A 21,232-nucleotide genomic window follows, 5' to 3' on the forward strand; every position below is an offset into this window, starting at 1 on the left:
AAGTGCTGGGGGGACGTAGGACTGGGGGTCACCGTGGTGGGATGTTGGCACGGGGGCAAACCGTCGGGCGGCCTCCTGGAGGTCCGAGCGCTGGTGAGCTGCGGACCAGGGACTGGTAGCGTCGGGCACGAATTCGCCCGGGACGCGTAGCGCCTGGCCATAGACCAGCTCGGCGGTGGATGCCTGGAGGTCCTCCTTGGGGGCCGTGCGGAGGCCCAAAAGGACCCACGGCAGCCGGTCGGCCCAACCGCCGTCTTGAAGGCCGGCCATGAGCGCGGCCTTCATGGAGCGGTGGAATCGCTCGCACAACCCGTTTGCTTGGGGGTGGTAGGCCGTAGTACAGTGGAGCTTGACCCCCAGGTTGTGGGCGACCGCGCCCCACAGCTCGGAGGTGAACTGTGGTCCGCGGTCTGACGAGATGTCCGCCGGTGCGCCGAAGCGGGCGACCCAGGTGGCGATGAAAGCCTGCGCCACGTCGGCGGTGGTGGTGGAGACGAGGGGAACGGCCTCCGGCCACCTGGTGGTCCTGTCCACCATGGTGAGCAGGTGTGTGAACCCCCGTGACGGGGGGAGGGGGCCCACCAGATCCACGTTGACGTGGTCGAAACGTCGTTCGGGCACGGTGAAAGGTGCCAGCGGGGCCTGGGTGTGTCGGTGGACCTTGGCCCGTTGGCAGGCCGTGCAGGTGCTGGTCCAATCACGGACGTCCCGACGAAGGCCGTGCCAGACGAATCGCGCCGACACCAGCTTCTGGGAAGCTTTCCGGCCCGGGTGGGAAAGGCCGTGGAGGGAGGCGAAGATGCGGCGTTGCCAGGTGACGGGCACGATGGGGCGAGGCTGGCCTTGGGAGACGTCGCAGAGCAGGACAGTGTCCGCGAAGGGGATGTCGGCCAGGCGGAGGCCCGTGTCCGCCGCCCGGAGGGCTTGCACCGTGGTGTCGGTGGTTTGGTCCGCCGCCATAAGCGCAAAGTCCACGCCCAGGTGGACCGCGTTCGCGCTGGCCCGGGAAAGACAGTCGGCCACGGCGTTGTTTTTGCCGGCGACGTGCCGGATGTCCGTGGTAAACTCCGACACGGCGGAGAGGTGGCGCTGTTGGCGGGCCGACCACGGCTCCGTGACCTTGACCATGGCGTAAACCAACGGCTTGTGGTCGACGAACGCCGTGAAAGGTCGGCCCTCCAGGAGGTGGCGGAAATGGCGGACGGCCATGTGTAGACCGAGGAGCTCCCGGTCAAACGTGCTGTATTTGAGCTCGTTCGGCCGGAGCTGCCGGCTGAAAAAAGCGAGTGGCTGCCAAACCCCGTTCACCCATTGCTCATGTACGGCGCCCACCGCGTAGTCGGAGGCATCCGTGGTGAGGGCGATGGGAGCGTTGAGCACCGGGTGAGCGAGCAGTGTTGCGTCGGCGAGGGCCCGCTTTGAGCTTTGGAAGGCCGCATCCATTGCTGCGGACCAGGCGATGTCGTGCTTGGCCGGCTTGCCCCGGAGGGCTTCGTAGAGGGGCCGCATGAGTTGAGCAGCGCGGGGCACGAAGCGGTGATAAAAATTCACCATTCCCAGGAATTCCTGCAGGGCCTTTATGGTGCGGGGACGCGGGAACGTGGTGATGGCCTCGACCTTGGTTGGCAGCGGCACGGCCCCGTTCTTGGTGATGTGGTGGCCCAAAAAATCAACGGCCGTCGTGCCGAAGTGGCATTTGGCCGGGTTGACGATGAGGCCGTGCTCGCTGAGGCGCCCGAACAGTGTTCGGAGGTGGAGGAGGTGCTCGGCCCGGGACGTGCTGGCGACGAGGATGTCGTCCAGGTAAACGAAAAGGAACGGCAGGTCACGCAGCACGCCGTCCATCAAGCGCTGGAATGCCTGAGCCGCGTTCTTGAGACCAAACGGCATCCGCAAGAATTCGAATAAGCCGAACGGCGTGATGACTGCCGTTTTAGGGACGTCGGCCGCCCTGACAGGTACCTGGTGATATCCCCGTATGAGATCAATTTTCGAAAAAATGACCCGTCCCGCCAGACGGGCGGAGAAGTCTTGGATATGCGGGATCGGGTACCTGTCGGGGGTGGTAGCGTCATTGAGACGGCGGTAGTCGCCACACGGGCGCCATCCACCCCCCGGCTTTGGCACGATGTGCAGTGGCGAGGCCCACGCGCTATCGGAGCGCCGCACGATGCCGAGGTGCTCCAACGCGTCGAATTCGGCCTTCGCCACGGCGAGCTTGGCTGGGTCGAGGCGGCGGGCCCTGGCGTAGACCGGCGGGCCCGTGGTTGGTATGTGGTGCTCGATCCCATGCCGTACTGCGACGGCCGAAAACGTCGGCCGCGTGAGGGCCGGGAACTCCGTGAGCAGGCGAGCAAACTCGTTCGCCGCCGGGACGGCGCATGCCAGCTCGGTCGGCGCGGAGCTGCTCAATGTGCATACCAGGGAGCTGAAGGTTTCGGCGTTGATTAAACGACGCCGTTGGACGTCCACCAGCAGGCCGTGTGCGCAGAGGAAGTCGGCGCCTAGCAGAGCCATGGGCACGTTTGCGGTTACAAACGTCCAAGCAAAGCGTTGGCCGCCGAAGCAGAGGGTGACGTTGCGCGGGCCGAAGGTGCGGATGGTCGATCCGTTGGCCGCAACCAAGGAGGGGCCGCAAACCGCGGATTGCCTGTCCTGGTCAGAGGTGGGTATGACGCTCAGTTGGGTGCCGGTGTCGCACAGGAAGCGCCGTCCGGACGCTTTATCCATGATGAACAGTAAGTTGCCCGTGTGGCCGGCGCTCATGGCTGGTAATGAATGCCGGCCCGGCCGTTTCCCGGCCTGCCGAAGGTGCACGGGGGTCGGCATGTCCGGGCCTTCTGTCCGAACCTGGCATGATAGTAACACCACGCTTGGTCAGGTGGAGGCCCCGGTCGTCGTGCTGGAGGTGGTCGGCTCGGTGTAGCGGCCGCCAATTGCGTCGGCAGTTCGGTCGTCGACCGTGCCGGGTGCTCGGGCGCCATGGGTGTTGCGTCGGACGGCGGTGGGTCCCATGTCGCCGCTGCGATGCGCTGACCTGCGGCGGAGATCTTGTCGGCTTCTCTGGCAAGGGCCCGGGGATCTGTGATCGTCGTGCTTGCCAGGGCGAGGCATACCGGGTTAGGCAGCTGACGGAGGAACAGCTCCCGGAACAGGAATGGCGGAGAGTGCTCGCCGAGCAGTGAAAGCATGTAGTCCATTCGCTCGGAAGGGCGCGTGTCGCCGAGCTCGGGCAGGTCGAGCAGGCGCCGTGCGCGTTCCGCCGATGGGAGGGCGAAAGCGTCGAGGAGAAGCTTCTTAATCGCGCCGTATTTGTCAGCGGCTGGCGGGCTCTCGAGGAGGCTCAGGGCGCGGGCCGCGGTGGCCGAACCGAGCGCTGCTACCACATGGTGGAAGCGGGTGTCGTCGGCCGTGATGCCTCGCAGGGCGAACAGGGAATCCGCCTGTGCGAACCAAACCGCCGCGTGAGCCTCCCAGAAGGTAGGCAGTTTAAGGGCGACTGCCGTGTCCATGTCGGTAGGTCACCAATGAAGGAGCTGGGGCTCCCACGTCGATCGGAAGAATGGACGCGACAAAAAGCTGGAATTCATCCGAGTTGCTTTATTCAAACCAAACACTCAGGCACTCTGAAAAACCCGTTTATCGGGCAGCAATATATATACATCTTATCCCGGAGCGTTTGCCCAGGAAAGGCGAGAGGGGGCGTGGCCCAGCGTCCTGGCTGCGGCCTGGCAAGTTGAGGGCGAGCCTGCCCGGGCGTCCCGACCGAGGCCTGGCAAGTTGAGCGCGGGCCTGCCCGGGCGTCCTGGACGAGCCCGGCATGGTGATCGCTCCGCGTCCTTGATAGGTGCAAGGCGATTGTGAAAACCCAGCGGTAGCCGCTACAGCGGCATCATTTTTTTTTTTTTTTACTGAAACGTCTCATCCACTCGTCCTTTTTCTGGCTAACCGGAAATCGACTGATAAACCAGAACCGAAACACTCACTCCCCCCATCCCATCCCACCCCTTCCGCATCCCATTCCCACCCCCCACATTCCACCCTGCATCCCTGCCCATCCCCCCCATTCCACCCCGCATCCCACATTCCCCTCCCCCCCCAATCCCATCCCATCCTACGTCCCATATCCCACCCTCACCCCACGTCCCATATCCCACCCTTACCCCACGTCCCATATCCCACCCTCACCCCACGTCCCATGTCCCACCCTCACCCCACGTCCCATGTCCCACCCTTACCCCACGTCCCATATCCCCCCCTCACCCCACGTCCCATATCCCACCCTCACCCCACATCCCATATCCCATCCTCACCCCACGTCCCATATCCCACCCTCACCCCACGTCCCATATCCCACCCTCACCCCACATCCCATATCCCACCCTCACCCCACATCGCATATCCCATCCTCACCCCACGTCCCACATCCCACCCTCGCACAGCCTCCACCCTTACCCTGCATCCCACCCTTACCCTGCATCCCACCTTCACACCCCGCATCCCACCCTCACACCCCGCATCCCACCCTCACACCCCGCATCCCACCCTCACAACCCGCATCCCACCCTCACACCCCGCATCCCACCCTCGCACCCCGCATCCCACCCTCGCACCCCGCATCCCACCCTCGCACCCCGCATCCCACCCCGCATCCCACCCTCGCACCCCGCATCCCACCCCGCATTCCCACCCTCGCACCCCGTATCCCATCCTCGCACCCCGCATCCCACCCTCGCACCCCGCATCCCACCCTCGCATCCCGCATCCCACCCCGCATCCCACCCTCACATCCCGCATCCCACCCTCACACCCCGCTTCCCACCCTCACACCCCGCTTCCCACCCTCACACCCCGCATCCCGCCCTCACACCCCGCATCCCGCCCTCACACCCCGCATCCCGTCGTCACACCCCGCATCCCGCCCTCACACCCCGCATCCCACCTTCACATCCCGCATCCCGCCCTCACACCCCGCATCCCACCCTCACACCCCGCATCCCACCCTCACACCCCGCATCCCATTCTCACACCCCACATCCCATTCTCACACCCCGAATCCCATTCTCACTCCGCCTCCACCATCACTTCCCCCATCCCACCCTCACCCCCCATTCCGATCCCATGTCCCATCCCATCCCGATCCCATGTCCCACCCCATCCCCATCCCATGTCCCACCCCATCCCCATCCCATGTCCCACTCCATCCGGATCCCATGTCCCACTCCATCCCGATCCCATGTCCCACCCTCACGCCATCCCATGTCTCACCCTCACCCCATCCCATGTCCCACCCGACCCCATCGCATGTCCCATCCCATGTCCCACCCCACCCCATCCCATGTCCCACCCACCCCATCCCCTTACGACGTCTCATGCTGTCCTACGTCCCCGTCCCACGTCCCCGTCCCACGTCCCCGTCCCACGGCCCGTCCCACTTCCCCATCCCTTCTGTATCCATTTTGTCCACCCCATGCATATGCTCCTGCCCCCCATTCCTCCCCACATCCCATACACCCATTGTTTGTCTGCCTCCCCCTGTCTTGACCTTAGCCATTGGTTTTTCCTCCCTCTTTGCTGTTCCTTTTGTCCTGTTACCTCCTGATCCCTTCAGTGTATTCGCTCTTCCACGAGCCTCGACTCTCAGACTATGTACACAAAAAAGTTTGTTGTTGTTTGTTGTGTTGTTGTTTGTTGTTGTTTGTTGTGTTGTTGTTTGTTGTGTTGTTTGTTGTGTTGTTGTTTATGGTGTTGTTTGTTGTGTTGTTGTTTATGGTGTTGTTTGTTGTGTTGTTTGTGTTGTTGCTGTTGTGAGGTCGGTGTTTGTGCTCCACCGTGGTTTACTGGACGCAAGTCATCACCGACGTTCTCATCCCAATATCCAATGTTTTCGTGGGTGAGACTGAACAGCAGAGTGAGAAACTTTGTGAATTGTGAACTGAAAATGGAGCTACTATTGGCACTTCCCAGAGTTATCGTAAATTAGCCCTTTTTTTGTAACGATTGATCATACATGGTACAAGGGTTTAAATAATTGCTACAAATACGATAATTACCAAACGTCTGGCAACCTGCGCCGTTTCGGAGACGCTCAATTCGGTGACGTCACGGGCCTTTACAAACGGCGGTCACGTGATACCATCGGGACCCACGTGCGGCGGGCGGTCGCCATCAGGGCGAAGCCAACAGGCGGAGGTTCGTTGCCGCGTTCTCTTCCTCGGTCCCCTCCGTGCTCGGGGCCTGGTTTGCGCGTCTCGGCGTCTCCTTTTACCGCCTCGCTGTCGTTCTTCCCTCTCGGTTGTCTGTGCTCGCCATCGTGTGTGGAGCGGCCACACGACAGGCCCTGGGCCTTCCTTCTGCCATCGCTCGGTCCCCCGCACAGCGCTTCGTTACCGCTAATCGAACGTGTTTAACTATAACGTGTCGTTTGTTGTTGGGTTATGAAAGGGAAGGGTAACTGATGGTTTACCTCGCGTTGGTCACGTCCGTGCACGGAGCTGTGACGCACACCTGAGGGGTCTGCACGGTTTGCGAAGGCCATTAGGCAGCAGATGATTGCGTCACCCAGTTGTGAAAGTTGGGAGTCCTCAAACACGAGAAGTAGTTGCGTTGTTGTTAAGGTAAAATGTGACCGACTGCCATTGCTGCAAACCCTCACCCCTCCCCCGTGACCCTCTTACCCATTACCCCCACCCACTTTGAGTTTGACAGGGCCGTCGTGTTGCTATTTCCACCGACGACATCGAGCACCTGTTTGTTTTCTTTCTGCATTCTCCCCACTTTCATGGAACTTTTACCATTGCGAACTCAACTACTCCTTGTGATTATGCTGAGATTGTTTTGTTTTGTCCACATAAGACATTCTGTAATTTGTCTGCAGGCTTTGTAATGGTGTGTGTGGTGTGTGTGTGCGTGTACAGACTTGGCATTTAATATGGAATATTTTTTTTTCTTGACTTGGGTTTACTTTCTTAACTCAGTATATCAATCTGGTGATAGTAAGGGCATTTTATGAGATATTTCACAAATCTGTTAACTAAATTGTTACCAAAAAATTTCTTCACCAATATGTTTGTAAAGGTGTGTTATAACATGTGTTAAAATGTTGAAGTTCAACTCCCGTGGGAAACCCAGAAAAAAAGCTGTTGAATTCGGGTACCGAAAAATTATTTTTGAGAATTTTTTTTTTTTAATCGGCCCTTAAGTAACTTATGAGGGGTCAAATAAGGGTTTTTCATGATTCTGAGTTGATTGTTAACATTTATATTTTCACTTTTACATTTACACACAAAGTAGCTTTTATTTCACATACATCTATCTATAATTCCAGTAATCTCTGTCTGTCTGTCTGTACGTCTGTACGTTTGTCTGTGACCGCTGTTTCTCGACAACCACGGGTCCGATATACTTTTAACTTGCCAGGTATATTGCTGGGGACCCGAGGATGTGCCTTTTCAAGGTTTCATATTAATCGGACAATTACTTACCGAGCTATGTCCAAAAAACGATTCAACCAATCAGAGAGCAGCGAACGATCGCGTGTGCCGAACGTGGAGGACACACTCTGCCTCGGATGGCACATTTGACAGCGTATTCATTTATTTCACGTTTGCAAACTATGTTGGCGTTAAACTATGTTTTAAAACTAATAAAACCGAATTTGCGATTCATTCGCTTTCCTGCGCGTTTGTGCACGCGATGGCGATTTCTTTACCAAACTCCGGAAGCCGTTCGCTTTGGACCAAACCATTGCATGTAAATAGAGGGGGGGGATTGTCACCGTACTCGCAAGCCGTTCGCTTTGGACCAAACCATTTCATGTAAATAGAGGGGGGGGATATAATTTTAGATATAGATATAGTACGGGCAATGCCCTAGTCTATCTATAATTCCAGTAATCTCTGTCTGTACGTTTGTTTGTCTGTGACCGCTGTTTCTCGACAACCACGGGTCCGATATACTTTTAACTTGCCTGGTATATTGCTGGGGACCCGAGGATGTGCCTTTTCAAGGTTTCATATTAATCGGACAATTACTTACCGAGCTATGTCCAAAAAACGATTCAACCAATCAGAGAGCAGCGAACGATCGCGTGTGCCGGCGTTGCGAATGGACCAAACCATTCCATGTAAATAGAGGGGGGGGGGGGGTTCTGTGGTCGTTGCGAATGGACGAAACCATTTCATGTAAATAGAGGGGGGGGGATTGTCACTGTACTCGCAAGCCGTTCGCCGTTCGCTTTGGCGTTGCGAATGGACCAAACCATTTCATGTAAATAGAGGGGGGGGGATATAATTTTAGATAGATATATAGTACGGGCATATATATAGTACGGGCATGCCCTAGTCTATCTATAATTCCAGTAATCTCTGTACGTTTGTACGTTTGTCTGTGACCGCTGTTTCTCGACAACCACGGGTCCGATATACTTTAAACTTGCCAGGTATATTGCTGGGGACCCGAGGATGTGCCTTTTCAAGGTTTCATATTAATCGGACAATTACTTACCGAGCTATGTCCAAAAAACGATTCAACCAATCAGAGAGCAGCGAACTATCGCGTGTGCCGAACGTGGCGGACACACTCTGCCTCGGATGGCACATTTGAGAGCGTATTCATTTATTTCACGTTTGCAAACTATGTTGGCGTTAAACTATGTTTTAAAACTAATAAAAACGAATTTGCGATTCATTCGCTTTCCTGCGCGTTTGTGCACGCGATGGCGATTTCTTTACCAAACTCCAGAAGCCGTTCGCTTTGGACCAAACCATTTCATGTAAATAGAGGGGGGGGATTGTCACCACTCGCAAGCCGTTCGCTTTGGACCAAACCATTTCATGTAAATAGAGGGGGGGGATATAATTTTAGATATATATATAGTACGGGCATGCCCTAGTATATATAATACTCAAGAGTTATTTCTCATTCACAATGTCAGAAGTTTCAACAGTCATTGTCTATGTCTTCTTCAGACTCAACAACATCATGACTGCAGTTTCTGCATGTAATGCCATTACAGACTCCACAGGCCGAGATGCACGTGACCCCATTCTTCTTGCAGCTGCATTGCCGGTTGCTGCAATCTCCATGACAATTACAGCTCGTGAACTGCAATAGCTGTGAGGAACTCGATCTGTGTGCTCTGCTTTGCATCATTAGCATGGATTCTCTTCATCCAGCCATTCCAGTTGGAGTGTGGGAACTCAGGATCGTTGGCTTTGATCACCCACCCCGCTGCCCAGAGTGTGTCACCTGGAGTGAGGAGTGGCTGATCATGAGCCAGGGAGGAGGAAAGCTCAGCGAGGGGGAGAAACATGATCGCGTTCGTTCCTATCTGTTTCCTGTTCGTAAATGGATTAATCTTTACTTCAGTTCCTCTCAGGATCTTAGCTTTGTCGAGTGCCTTCAACTTCACCCGGGGGAAAGTTGCTGTTGTCTGTGGATCTGGCAAAGGTGGTGCCGGAGAGGTGACTTCGATCCAACCCATTGAGTGAAAGGGAGTGTTTCCGTGAATAGAGACAATGTTTAAATCTATATTGTCTCCAACAAACTGAGTGACTGCATTGTTTGTTTCCCCAACCTCCATAAAGACCACCTGATCATTACTTGACAATTCACTTTCACTGGCTGGCACTTTGGCTGTCATCACTGATTGATCCTCAAGCGCAGCATCAACCGCAACCTCATCATTGATCTGTTCATCGGTTTCCTCCACAATGGTGTCAAGAGTGCCAGAAGTATCTGGAACATCATCTCCACTCCTACTATTAAGGAAGCAGTATTTGTAGTTTTGTGTCTCCGTGTAAGACTCAGTGTATCCCAGCCGGTGGAACTTGTTGAGCATCCATTTTGACCCAAATCTATGATCAAGTTGTATGGCAAGCCCCATTTGGTGTGGCAATACTCCAGACCGAGGTCGACAGGCCTTAATAAAATTCTGCCCCCAAACGGCAACTCTTTCGTCTGTCTTGACAATCGGTCTCAAGAACATCTGAAGGCTTGCAGGAACAAGTGTCAGCTGACTATCGATGTCAGTCATACTGTGTGTGGTGGGGTATGACTTTGGACCTAAATCAATCAAGGCAATATCATTGGATATGAACTTGAGTGCTGTCTTTATGATCTTGAGTCTTCTCATCTCCATGGTCAAGATTAGCATGATGCCCTCGCAGAATATTGTCGGTGCCATCTTTGAGACAGAGTACATCTGCCCTTCTTTCCTGTGTTGTGAAATACAAGGTGTCTTCGTATTTCTCTAGAAGTTTTATCTTTAGCCAATGCTTTGAAAAAGAAAGGCTCTTCTCTGGTGACTGATCAAACTCCTGCAGCTTTTCATGGACTTGGTCCATGTTCATTACCCCATGCTCTATTCTGAGTCTAACCATTCGCAGAATTCAATAAAAACTGCCTCTCGCCCCTCATCAATACTCCTCTGTCCTCTCTTCCTTTTTCCTTCCTCATCAGTCTTGGACAAACTGTCACCTCTCGCAAACATAAGTTTGCATCGCAAATGGTACAGTGTTTCTTCTGCTACCAAGTCGTTGATCCCTTCCAGGCGTCCAGTGACTTCAGTGCCCCAGTCATCCCCGCGACTCCGTGCTGTCTTCAGCAAGCTTGCCTTCAGTGTATCTGCAGTCAAATTATCTGGCACTCTGTATTTCTTTCTAGCTTGTGCTGGATTATGTTTGTAGAGCTGGGCTGGTTGGTTGCAAAGAATGCATACATCCTTATACAGGAGGTCAACTGACTGTGATCTTCTAGAACTGCAGCCAGTTGATGAACTGAACTCACAAGTAGTGCGTCTTCTCCAACTTTGATGACTCTTTCTCTGCCTTTGATGCTTGAGCTGACTTCTTGGTGGTTGCAACAAAGTTGTTGTACAGATCATTTTTACACTTCTGGTGGTACCTCAGTTTTCCTTCCTTTTGAGCCTCCTTCATACGTTCCACAACAGTAACATTTTCGACAGTTTCTGCTTGTTTCAATAAAGTCGAGTATCCCTTTGGAGTTGCCTGTATGAGCCTTTCAGCTGGTGTATCCGAGCGTGCACAGATGAAGCAATTGAGCACAGGTGGAGTAACGTCTTCATCCATATTGCTAGACTCCATGTCCTGCAAAGTAGAAAATGAGATATATTTAGAAATTATTTTTCCACAAAGGAGTGTCTGTGGTGAAATATAAATGTTAACAATCAACTCAGAATCATGAAAAACCCTTATTTGACCCCTCATAAGTTACTTAAGGGCCGATTAAAAAAAATAAATTATTTTCGAGAATTTTTTTCGGTACCCGAATTCAACAGCTTTTTTTCTGGGTTTCCCACGGGAGTTGACCTTCAACATTTTAACACATGTTATTACACACCTTTACAAACATATTGGTGAAGAAATTTTTTGGTAACAATTTAGTTAACAGATTTTCATATGTTTCCCTTACTATGAGTTTCTTTTACACTTTGGCGATTTATTTGTTAAAAGAACCATGTCACTGTCTGTCGCCGCAAGAAGTCAACAACAGGATTATATCACAGGAGGCGTGGCAAAATGTACGGACAGGTGCATTTGATGATTGGCTTCACAGTCAGGTATACAAGGGTTGTTGCGTTCTGTATTAGTGGAAAACAACTGCTGCACGTCTCCAAAAGTTATTGCCGCTTCCTCGAGATGGTCTGTCAACTCGACAATGCTGTTTGTCATGGAGTGGTGGCTTTACGAAATTACGGCATGAAACAGCGTGCTATTGCTCGGCGGTATGGCATCACTCAAGGTCAGTTGTCAAAGATCCTGAAACGAAATGCTCAGAGGGGTGTCGCTACTCCAATACCGAGGCCAGGACGTCCCCGCAGAACCACAAGGAGGGATGATCGCCAGATGCACCGGTCAGTCCGCAATGGCCGTACCGAGTCAGCTAATCGGCTTGGGGCTGAGTGGCAGCAACTGACAAATGTGCCTGTATCCAGAAGGCTAGTCAACCAACGACTGGTTCAAGCAGGCTATCTTGCCAGGCGTCCCCTGAGAAAGCCACGCCTGACCAGACAACACCGCCAGTGCCGATTGCAGTGGGCCAGAGAGCACCGTCAATGGCAGCCAGGACACTCGAATCACGTGATCTTCAGTGACGAGTCTAGATTTCTGCTCTATCGTCAAGATGGCCGCGTCCGAGTGCGCAGACAAGTGCATGAAGCCTACAACAAAGATTGAATAGTGCCAAGAGTCCAAGCTGGAGGTGGTGGGGTGACCGTTTGGGCTGCTTTTCATGCAGGGGGAAAAACTGACCTGGTTGTTCTGAATGGAAACCTGAACCAGTTCAAGTACAGGGCCATTCTGGAAGAAACATTGCTTCCATTTGCTCGTGCAGCCTTTCGAGGAAACTTTGTCTTCCAAGATGACAATGCACGGCCTCATCGTGCTCGCATGATCCAACACTTTCTTGCTGACCGTGATGTAGAGCATATGGAGTGGCCTGCCATGTCCCCGGATATGAATCCGATAGAGAACTTGTGGGCAGAATTAACGCGTCAAATCGACCACTTGGACCAACAGCCGACCTCTGTGCGTGAATTGCAGCAGGCTATTGTCACTGCATGGCAAGCGATTCCTGTCCAAACCTTGGCAAATCTCGTGAACAGCATGCCTCAACATGTATGTGCTCTCCTGAATGCTCGTGGGGGTTACACGAAGTACTGAACTGTAATTTTACTGTCCGTAATCCCAGTCGTAATTTAACTTTTGTTTTTGTTAAAAAATTTTTTGGCTAATGTGCAAAATAGAGATACTTCTGGAAAACGTAGAGAAGTTTAACACAGTACTGTCCATGAATTGAGTTCGATATCAGTTTATATCACTTTCAAGGATCAATTTATTTGTTTAGAAATGTCAAATGTGGTTTTTTGTTTCTTTTAAAGGTCACATTAACAAAATCTAGAATAATTTCAACATAATTCCAATGAACTTTTGGTTCTAAGACATCTTGAAAAGTAAGTTCACCCCCACAAAAAAATTTATTCCATATTAAATGCCGTGTGTGTGTGTGTGTGTGTGTGTGTGTGTGTGTGTGTGTGTGTGTGTGTGTGTGTGTGTGTGTGTGTGTGTGTGTGTGTGTGTGTGTGTGTGTGTGTGTGTGTGTGTGTGTGTGTGTGTGTGTGTGTGTGTGTGTGTGTGTGTGTGTGTGTGTGTGTGTGTGTGTGCACACACAAGCAGGAGTACCCGGCGCTGCCTGTGAGGGGAGAGGTAGGTGATGTACTACATATACATCTTTTGGGAGGAGGTGGCTTTGACAGGCTGCTCCGTTTTGGGGGAGGGACAACAACAACAACATGCATTTTAAGGCCATTTTCCCTGCTAGAGCGGGGGTTAGCCTTGCGGTCCCCATGACAATCTTCTCCATTTTGCCCTATTTTCTGCATCTCTCCTTGTTAACCCCCTTGCCCGCATGTCTTCTTCCACCATCTTTAGCCAAGTCTTTCTCGGTCTTCCCCGTCCTCGACTTCCTTCTACATCAATTTCCATCACTCTTCTCAACCAGTCACTTTCATCCTTCCTCAACACATGACTAAACCATCTCAGCCTGTTCCTCTTCACAGCATCAATCACAGGCAATATTCCCATCATCTTTCGCAATTCATCATTTGTGTTCCTCTCTCTCAACGATACTCCGCACATCCATCGAACCATTCGCATTTCCACCCTTTCCAGCCTTCGTTGCTGCTCTACGTTCATTACCCATGTCTCGCTCCCATAAATCATAACACTTCTCACACATGCAGCATACACCTTTCCCTTCAGCTTCAGCGACACTCTCCTCCTCATCATCACGCCACTCAGTTCCCGAAACTTCTTCCATGCACATCTCACTCGAGCAACCGTTGCCGAGTCTGATCCACCTTCTCCATTCAGCATGTCTCCGAGGTAGCAAAATGTTTTCACACCTTCCAGCTTCACGCCGTGAGAAGGAAAATTTTTTTTTGCCCGTGCAAAGACTGCTTTAATCTCAGTTTCCCAGGTTAAAAAAAAAAAAAAGGAAATCGTAATACCCTCTCACCTAACCTCAGTGTTGCCCAGGTAAAAGGAAATTGTAATACCCTCTAACCTCAGTGTTGCCCAGGTAAAAGGAAATTGTAATACCCTCTAACCTAACCTCAGTGTTGCCCAGTGTTACGTGCTCCTCCCCAACCCCCTGGTCACGGTGTACTTCCGAGCCCTGAGAGGAGTCACGGCAGAAAAATGTGTTATTCTGTATGTCAAAGATCAATGGTGAAGCCACACCAATTGTTACCAACAAACCAATATTGTATTAATATCACACAAGAATAACAGTACAACAATAATATTAATCAAAAGTACAATCAATATATATCCTGTGATGGTACCATCAGTTTCGTAACACCAAAGTCGATCCCGGCTTCAAGCCAAAGTCGATCCGCTCCAGCGATCGTCAGAACGAGGTCCAATCGACCAGAATCCCGTTCGGATGACAGTCACAGTCACGTGGCCAAAGCTGCACAAAGGCGCCCTCCAGGCGACTGGGAAATCACACCCTCGGCTATGGACGTTTCACGGCTCAGTCGGCGAACCTCAGATTTACCTTCAAAATCCGCGTTGCACACACACACACACCAGATAAACGTCTGAATGCGGTGAGAACGGCTGAAGCGAAGCAAAGAAACCTTGCTCGACGCACAAAGCGCGTGAGTCAAAATGGCCGACGGCACATTCTCGAGGCGTAACGGCACGACGATGATTCTTTTCAGAATCAATCGCAAAACCTGACGAGCAGGTTAATCTGTCACAGCGATAACGACTGTCGCAGGAATCCCTTTCCTGGGAAACCCAAAGTTCACTCGTGACTTGCTCGCCAATGTTCGCTCCAGACCGCAAAGCCACTATGCTTCTTGTCCGACAACTCGCTCCACTTTCTTTTTTCTCTTCCTCTTCTTCTTCGTCCGGTTCCGGTTTCATTTAAAACATTAACCTTTTTTATCTTTTGAAAATAATAATTTCTATTTCCCTCAAACAACAATAATAATAATACATGGAATCAAAAATGTTTACAGTGGATGAAAACCACAACAACGGAAGTGACGAATCCGTAACACTTCCCCCCCCTCAAGAAAGAAAGTTTGAACATAGTGAAAACTTTCTTTGCAGGCAAAAACTCTTTTAACAAACTAAATTAAAACTCACACCCAAATCATCAATTCCCGTGAGCAACGATAATTAATATTTCCCAAAAATAAAGCAACAAAACTTCCAAACAACCTATAGAAATTTCCAAAGTTAGTTCACTCTGGACAAAGCATCAGCAACGACATTGTCCCTGCCCTTTACATGCTCAATTTCCAAGTTGAACTTCTGCAAAGCCAAACTCGATCTCATCAACCTCTGGTTTTTATTTTTCACCTCTCCACCGTGACCCTCTTTCTCTTCATAGCGCTTCTCTTCGAGATACCTTCTCTTTCTCTTCATAGCGCTTCCTACCCATAGCACGAGTCGCGGCACAGGATGGAAAGATACCCGGAATCTCCTGCTCTAACTGTGCGGTGTTATTTTCCATACTAGGCTTTTCAACAAACATTGGATTACCAGAAACTCGAACACCGGCCAAATCATTCCCGATAATACAAGCGTTACGCCTAGGTCCCCCGTCGGTGAAGTGATGCGAGTTGACAAAGTGGAAGACGCAAGGCCGCCATCTTGGATTTTGATGTGGCGACCCAATTGTCAATAGCGTTCTTCCTTATGCCTAGATGCACCCACACAGCAGATTAGAAGTTGGTACTTCGCTTATTTTTCAAGATATTCCGCTCAAGGTTCAAACATACATGGCGGTGGCCATCTTGGATTTTGTCGTGGCGACCCAATTTTCAACAGCGTTCTTCCTTATGCCGAGAAACCCACACACCAGATTAGAAGTTGGTACTTCGCTTATTTTTCAAGATATTTCGCTCGCAAGGTTCAGACATATATATGGTGGTGGCCATCTTGGATTTTGACATGGCGACCCAATTTTCAATAGCGTTCTTCCTTATGCCAAGATACACCCACACACCAGATTAGAAGTTGGTACTTTGCTTAATTTTCAAGATATTCAGCTCACAAGGTTCAGACATACATGGCATCAGACATACATGGCGGCGGCCATCTTGGATTTTGACGTGGGTTGCACCCACACACCAAATTCGAATGCGGTCCTTCGTGCACGCACGCACTCCCGCACGGACGGACGCACCGACGGAGGGGAAAACCATAGTCCCCCTTTCGCTCCGCAGTGCGACGGGGGACAAAAAGAGATTCCCTCTACAGGAAGAGTGGCTTGTAAACCTACAGTGACCGGTCCTGACACCAAATCAGACTTCAAATGGATGACATGAAGTGGAGCTTCAACATAGCCACCAACCCCCTGTAAAAGAATACTAACACCAGTTGCCGTCTTCTCTGACGATGGCAAAATGCCCTCAAGCATCAAAGATTGATGTGCTCCTGTGTCCCTCAATACCCTAACAGGTCTCTGGTTAGTCAAGTCTCCATCCAGTGATACAACCCCCTCTGAAATAAAAGGTTTGTAACCCTCTTGAACACGGTCGTTCTGTGATGCTGTAACTTTGGCATGGGAACCTTCACAAGGCACTGTCCTCCAAGGACGATTTCTCGCATTTGCCAATGCATTCGGAGTTGTACTAGTCTGACTCCGCTCCTGATTTTTCCTTTCCAGGGCATAACATTGGGACATCAAATGTCCAGGTTTCTTGCAAAAAGCGCAAGTAGGCCCGGCGGGAAAACTCGTGGTAGGTTTCTTGCAAAAAGCGCAAGTTGGCCCGGAGGAAAAACTCGAGGTCTGCCTCGGGCCCCCCGGTAGATCGGTCTGTCTTGGAACTGTAGTCTTCTGATCCCTAAAAGTCACGGTTTCAGATTTGTCCTCATCGTCATCTCTAGGCCGCCTCAATGAATATTTGTTCTCCACACCGGATTTACCATAACTCCCCTGGCTAACTCTAGGTGGGAAGTTAGGTTTGTGGAACCCCATCCTGTGTGTCAAGGCATAGTCATCCACCACGGTTGCTGCCTCATACAACTCTGGTACTTTCTTTTCATCCAGATGTACTTTAATGTCCGCGTGGACACACCGTTTGAATTCCTCCACCAAGATCAATTGTCGCAACAGGTTGAAGTCTTTCCCAATCCCCTTCGAGTCACACCAACGATCAAACATGGTTTCCTTCATTCTGGCAAACTCCACATGGGTCTCACTCTCCCTCTTCCTGGCATTCCTGAATTTTTGCCGGTAAGCTTCAGGGACCAATTCATAGGCTTTGAGAATGGTTTTCTTCACCATCTCATAATCTGCACATTGGTCAATCGGTAAAGCCGAATAGATATCTTGAGCTTTACCCACCAGAACACTTTGCACTAACATAGTCCAGGACCCCACAGGCCATTTTAGCATTTGAGCCACTTTCTGAAAGTGTAAAAACAAAAAACAAACTTGGCTACCTCCGTTTCATTGAAGGGTGGAACCAGCCTCACATGCCTACCAATATCCCAAGTGTTCTGACTAGTTGTCGAACTAGCCGGCATGGATACGACTTCTCTCCGTTCTCCCATTAATTCCAGCTCCTTGAGTTTAAGTTCCCTCTGATACGCCGTCACGTTCCTTTAACTCCCTTTCGGCTCTCCTTTCCTCTGCTCTTTCCTTTGCTCTTCTTTCTTCTTCAGCTCTCCTTTCCTCGGTTCTTCTTTCCTCGAGTTCCCTTTCAGCTCTCCTTTCTTCTGCTTTTAACCTTTCCTGGCTCTGCAGTTGCATCTCCATTTTCCGGAGCTCCACATTTTCTTTTTCCTCGGGTAACCAATCCAAGGCTACCTCTTTCCATGTTCCTTGTCCCACCAGAGATTCTACCACCAATGTCTGCATCTCTGCTTTCTTCATATGAGCTCGGACCTCCAAGTTAAAATATTTGGCCAATATCAAGAGTTCCGATCTTTTTAACGCTTGGAACTGTGCCTCATAAGCGGACGCCGCAAACTGTTCTGCATCAAACACCATGGTGACTATTAATTAACACCTGTTAACCTTCACACAAAAATTTCCAAAATTGTATTTTATTTTTTGGAAAAATTTGGGAATGTTAGAAAAAATTCCAAATTTAGGAATTTTGGGAATGTTAGGGAATTTAATCCCGGACGAGATTTAGGAATTTCGGAATTTGGCAAAGAATAGCACCCAATTTCTCGGACGAGCCCCCAATTTCAATTTGGGCCAATTTTGGACGAGCCCCCAATTTCTGTTACGTGCTCCTCCCCAACCCCCTGGTCACAGCGATAACAACTCTGTCGCAGGAATCCCTCTCCTGGGAAACCCAAAGTTCACTCGTGACTGTTGCTCGCCAATGTTCGCTCCAGACCGCAAAGCAACTATGCTTCTCCGAGCCCTGAGAGGAGTCACGGCAGAAAAATGTGTTATTCTGTATGTCAAAGATCAATGGTGAAGCCACACCAATTGTTACCAACAAACCAATATTGTATTAAGATCACACAAGAATAACAGTACAACAATAATATTAATCAAAAGTACAATCAATATATATCCTATGATGGTACCATCAGTTTCGTAATATATAACTCGCTGTGCTCCAAGTGAGTGAAACAAGAACCTTCCCAATGTCTTTCCCGGCTTCAAACCAAAGTTGATTCCGGTTTCAAGCCAAAGTCGATCCCGGCTTCAAGCCAAAGTCGATCCGCTCCAGCGATCGTCAGAACGAGGTCCAATTGACCAGAATCCCGTTTGGATGACAGTCAGTCACGCGGCCAAAGCTGCACAAAGGTGCCTTCCAGGCGACTGGGAAATCACACCCTCGGCTATGGACGTTTCACGGCACAGTCGGCGAACCTCAGATTTACCTTCAAAATCCGCATTGCACACACACACACCAGATAAACGTCTGAATGCGGTGAGAACGGCTGAAGCGAAGCAAAGAAACCTTGCTCGACGCACAAAGCGTGCGAGTCAAAATGGCCGACGGCCCGTTCTCGAGGCGTAACGGCGCGACCATGATTCTCTTCGGAATCGATCGCAAAACCTGACACGCAAGTTAATCTGTCACAGCGATAACTCTGTCGCAGGAATCCCTCCTGGGAAACCCAAAGTTCACTTGTGACTGTTGCTTGCCAATGTTCGCTCCAGACCGCAAAGCAACTATGCTTCTTGTCCGACTCCACTCGCTCCGCCCTCTTTTTTCTCTTCCTCTTCTTCTTCGTCCGGTTCCGGTTTCATTTAAAACATTAACTTTTTTATCTTTTGAAAATAATAATTTCTATTTCCCCTCAAACAACAATAATAATAATACATGGAATAAAAAATGTTTACAGTGGATGAAAACCACAACAACGGAAGTGACGAATCCGCAACACCCAGGTAAAAGGAAATTGTAATACCCTCTAACCTCAGTGTTGCCCAGGTAAAAGGAAATTGTAATACCCTCTAACCTCAGTGTTGCCCAGGTAAAAGGAAATTGTAATACCCTCTAACCTCAGTGTTGCCCATGTTAAAAAAAAAAAGGAAATTGTAATGCCCTCTGCCACCATCACCAGGTGGTGCTACACGTTACACATTTACATGGAGAATTGGCGCCCCTCTCCCAGTCCCCCACACCACCACATGAGGCTGAGGCCACATCGCCTATGTTACCCCCCAGACAAAGTTGTATTTGTACCCCTAGTAAAGTACATCAGCGTTTATAGCTGGAGTACCTGGCGTTGCTCAAACGAAAAAGACACATTAACATATTTGAAATGAGGGCAAATATCACGGAAAAGCAATTTCATCAGAATCCATCACCAATGTCAAATCATCATTTCACCTTTTTGTTGAATATCTGCTGCTGAATGTGCTGTTCATCACATTTCTGAGAAGTATGATGAGTATTGATGACTATTAGGAAGAAGAAGAAGCCTACCACAAACTTCGTACACTTCCGGAATTGTTTTATTTATGTTCAAATGTCTGGTGATTGTTTTGTATTTATATATGCGAATGTGTACTTGTATAATATATATATATATATATATATATATATATATATATATATATATATATATATTATATATTTAATCAAAAAGGCTGGCACTATTTTGGGAGTGTTTTATTTTATTTTAATTATTATTTTTATAAATAAATGTTTTTGTTTTTTATCCAAAGAAACGAACTTATTTTTCAAAAGAATTTTTTTTTTCTTTTGCCTAACACTCCCAGGCACTCACTGATGAACCTCTGAACGTGTGACGAAGACCCGTTCAGCCATCTGAGAAAAATGGCAATACACACACACACACACACACACACACACACACACACACACACACACACACACACACACACACACACACACACACACACACACACACACACACACACACACACACACACACCTCTCTTATATAGTAGATGTGTATCTTGGCATTTGGCTCCTCAATTGATGATGAGCCACCCAACATCTATCGCCTCCATCACTGTTGGTTGGGTATGTCACAAGGCCAAAATTTATAGATTTTGGTGGAGGTTGGGTATGTGACCAGGCTGAAATTTATAGATTTTGGTGGAGGTTGGGTATGTGACAAGGCCGAAATTTATAGATTTTGGAGGAGGTTGGGTATGTGACGAGGCCGAAATTTATAGATTTTGCTGGAAATTGGGTATGTGACCAGGCCGAAATTTATAGATTTTGGTGAAGGTTGGGTATGTGACAAGGCCGAAATTTATAGATTTTGGAGGAGGTTGGGTATGTGACCAGGCCGAAATTTATAGATTTTGGTGAAGGTTGGGTATGTGACGAGGCCGAAATTTATAGATTTTGGTGATGGTTGGGTATGTGACGAGGCCGAAATTTATCGATTTTGGAGGAGGTTGGGTATGTGACGAGGCCAAAATTTATAGATTTTGCTGGAGATTGGGTATGTGACCAGGCCGAAATTTATAGATTTTGGTGGAGGTTGGGTATGTGACCAGGCCGAAATTTATAGATTTTGGTGGAGGTTGGGTATGTGACAAGGCCGAAATTTATAGATTTTGGTGGAGGTTGGGTATGTGACAAGGCCGAAATTTATAGATTTTGGAGGAGGTTGGGTATGTGACCAGGCTGAAATTTATAGATTTTGGTGGAGGTTGGGTATGTGACAGGCCGAAATTTATAGATTTTGGTGGAGGTTGGGTATGTGACGGGCCGAAAATTATAGATTTTGGTGGA

General features: G+C 49.9%; 1 protein-coding gene across 3 annotated transcripts in view; it reads left to right on the plus strand.

Annotated features, from left to right (window-relative positions):
- The first annotated feature begins 6,089 nt into the window (after positions 1-6,089).
- CNBP (CCHC-type zinc finger nucleic acid binding protein) overlaps positions 6,090-21,232 on the plus strand; it is a 35,183-nt gene continuing 20,040 nt past the window's right edge. Inside the window, exons 1-2 of one of the 3 annotated variants that reach the window (XM_078776182.1) lie at positions 6,095-6,192; positions 20,242-20,302. In XM_078776182.1, the coding sequence (XP_078632308.1) occupies positions 20,300-20,302 (3 nt within the window). In that variant the 5' untranslated portion in view covers positions 6,095-6,192; positions 20,242-20,299. Of the gene's footprint in view, positions 6,193-6,267; positions 6,618-20,241; positions 20,303-21,232 lie in introns of those variants that run through there. The other 2 variants (XM_078776183.1, XM_078776184.1) reach the window with 2 other exon arrangements.

The sequence above is a fragment of the Myxine glutinosa genome, chromosome 4 (genome assembly GCF_964187855.1).
Source record: "Myxine glutinosa chromosome 4, kmMyxGlut1.1, whole genome shotgun sequence".
Lineage (NCBI taxonomy): Eukaryota > Metazoa > Chordata > Myxini > Myxiniformes > Myxinidae > Myxine > Myxine glutinosa.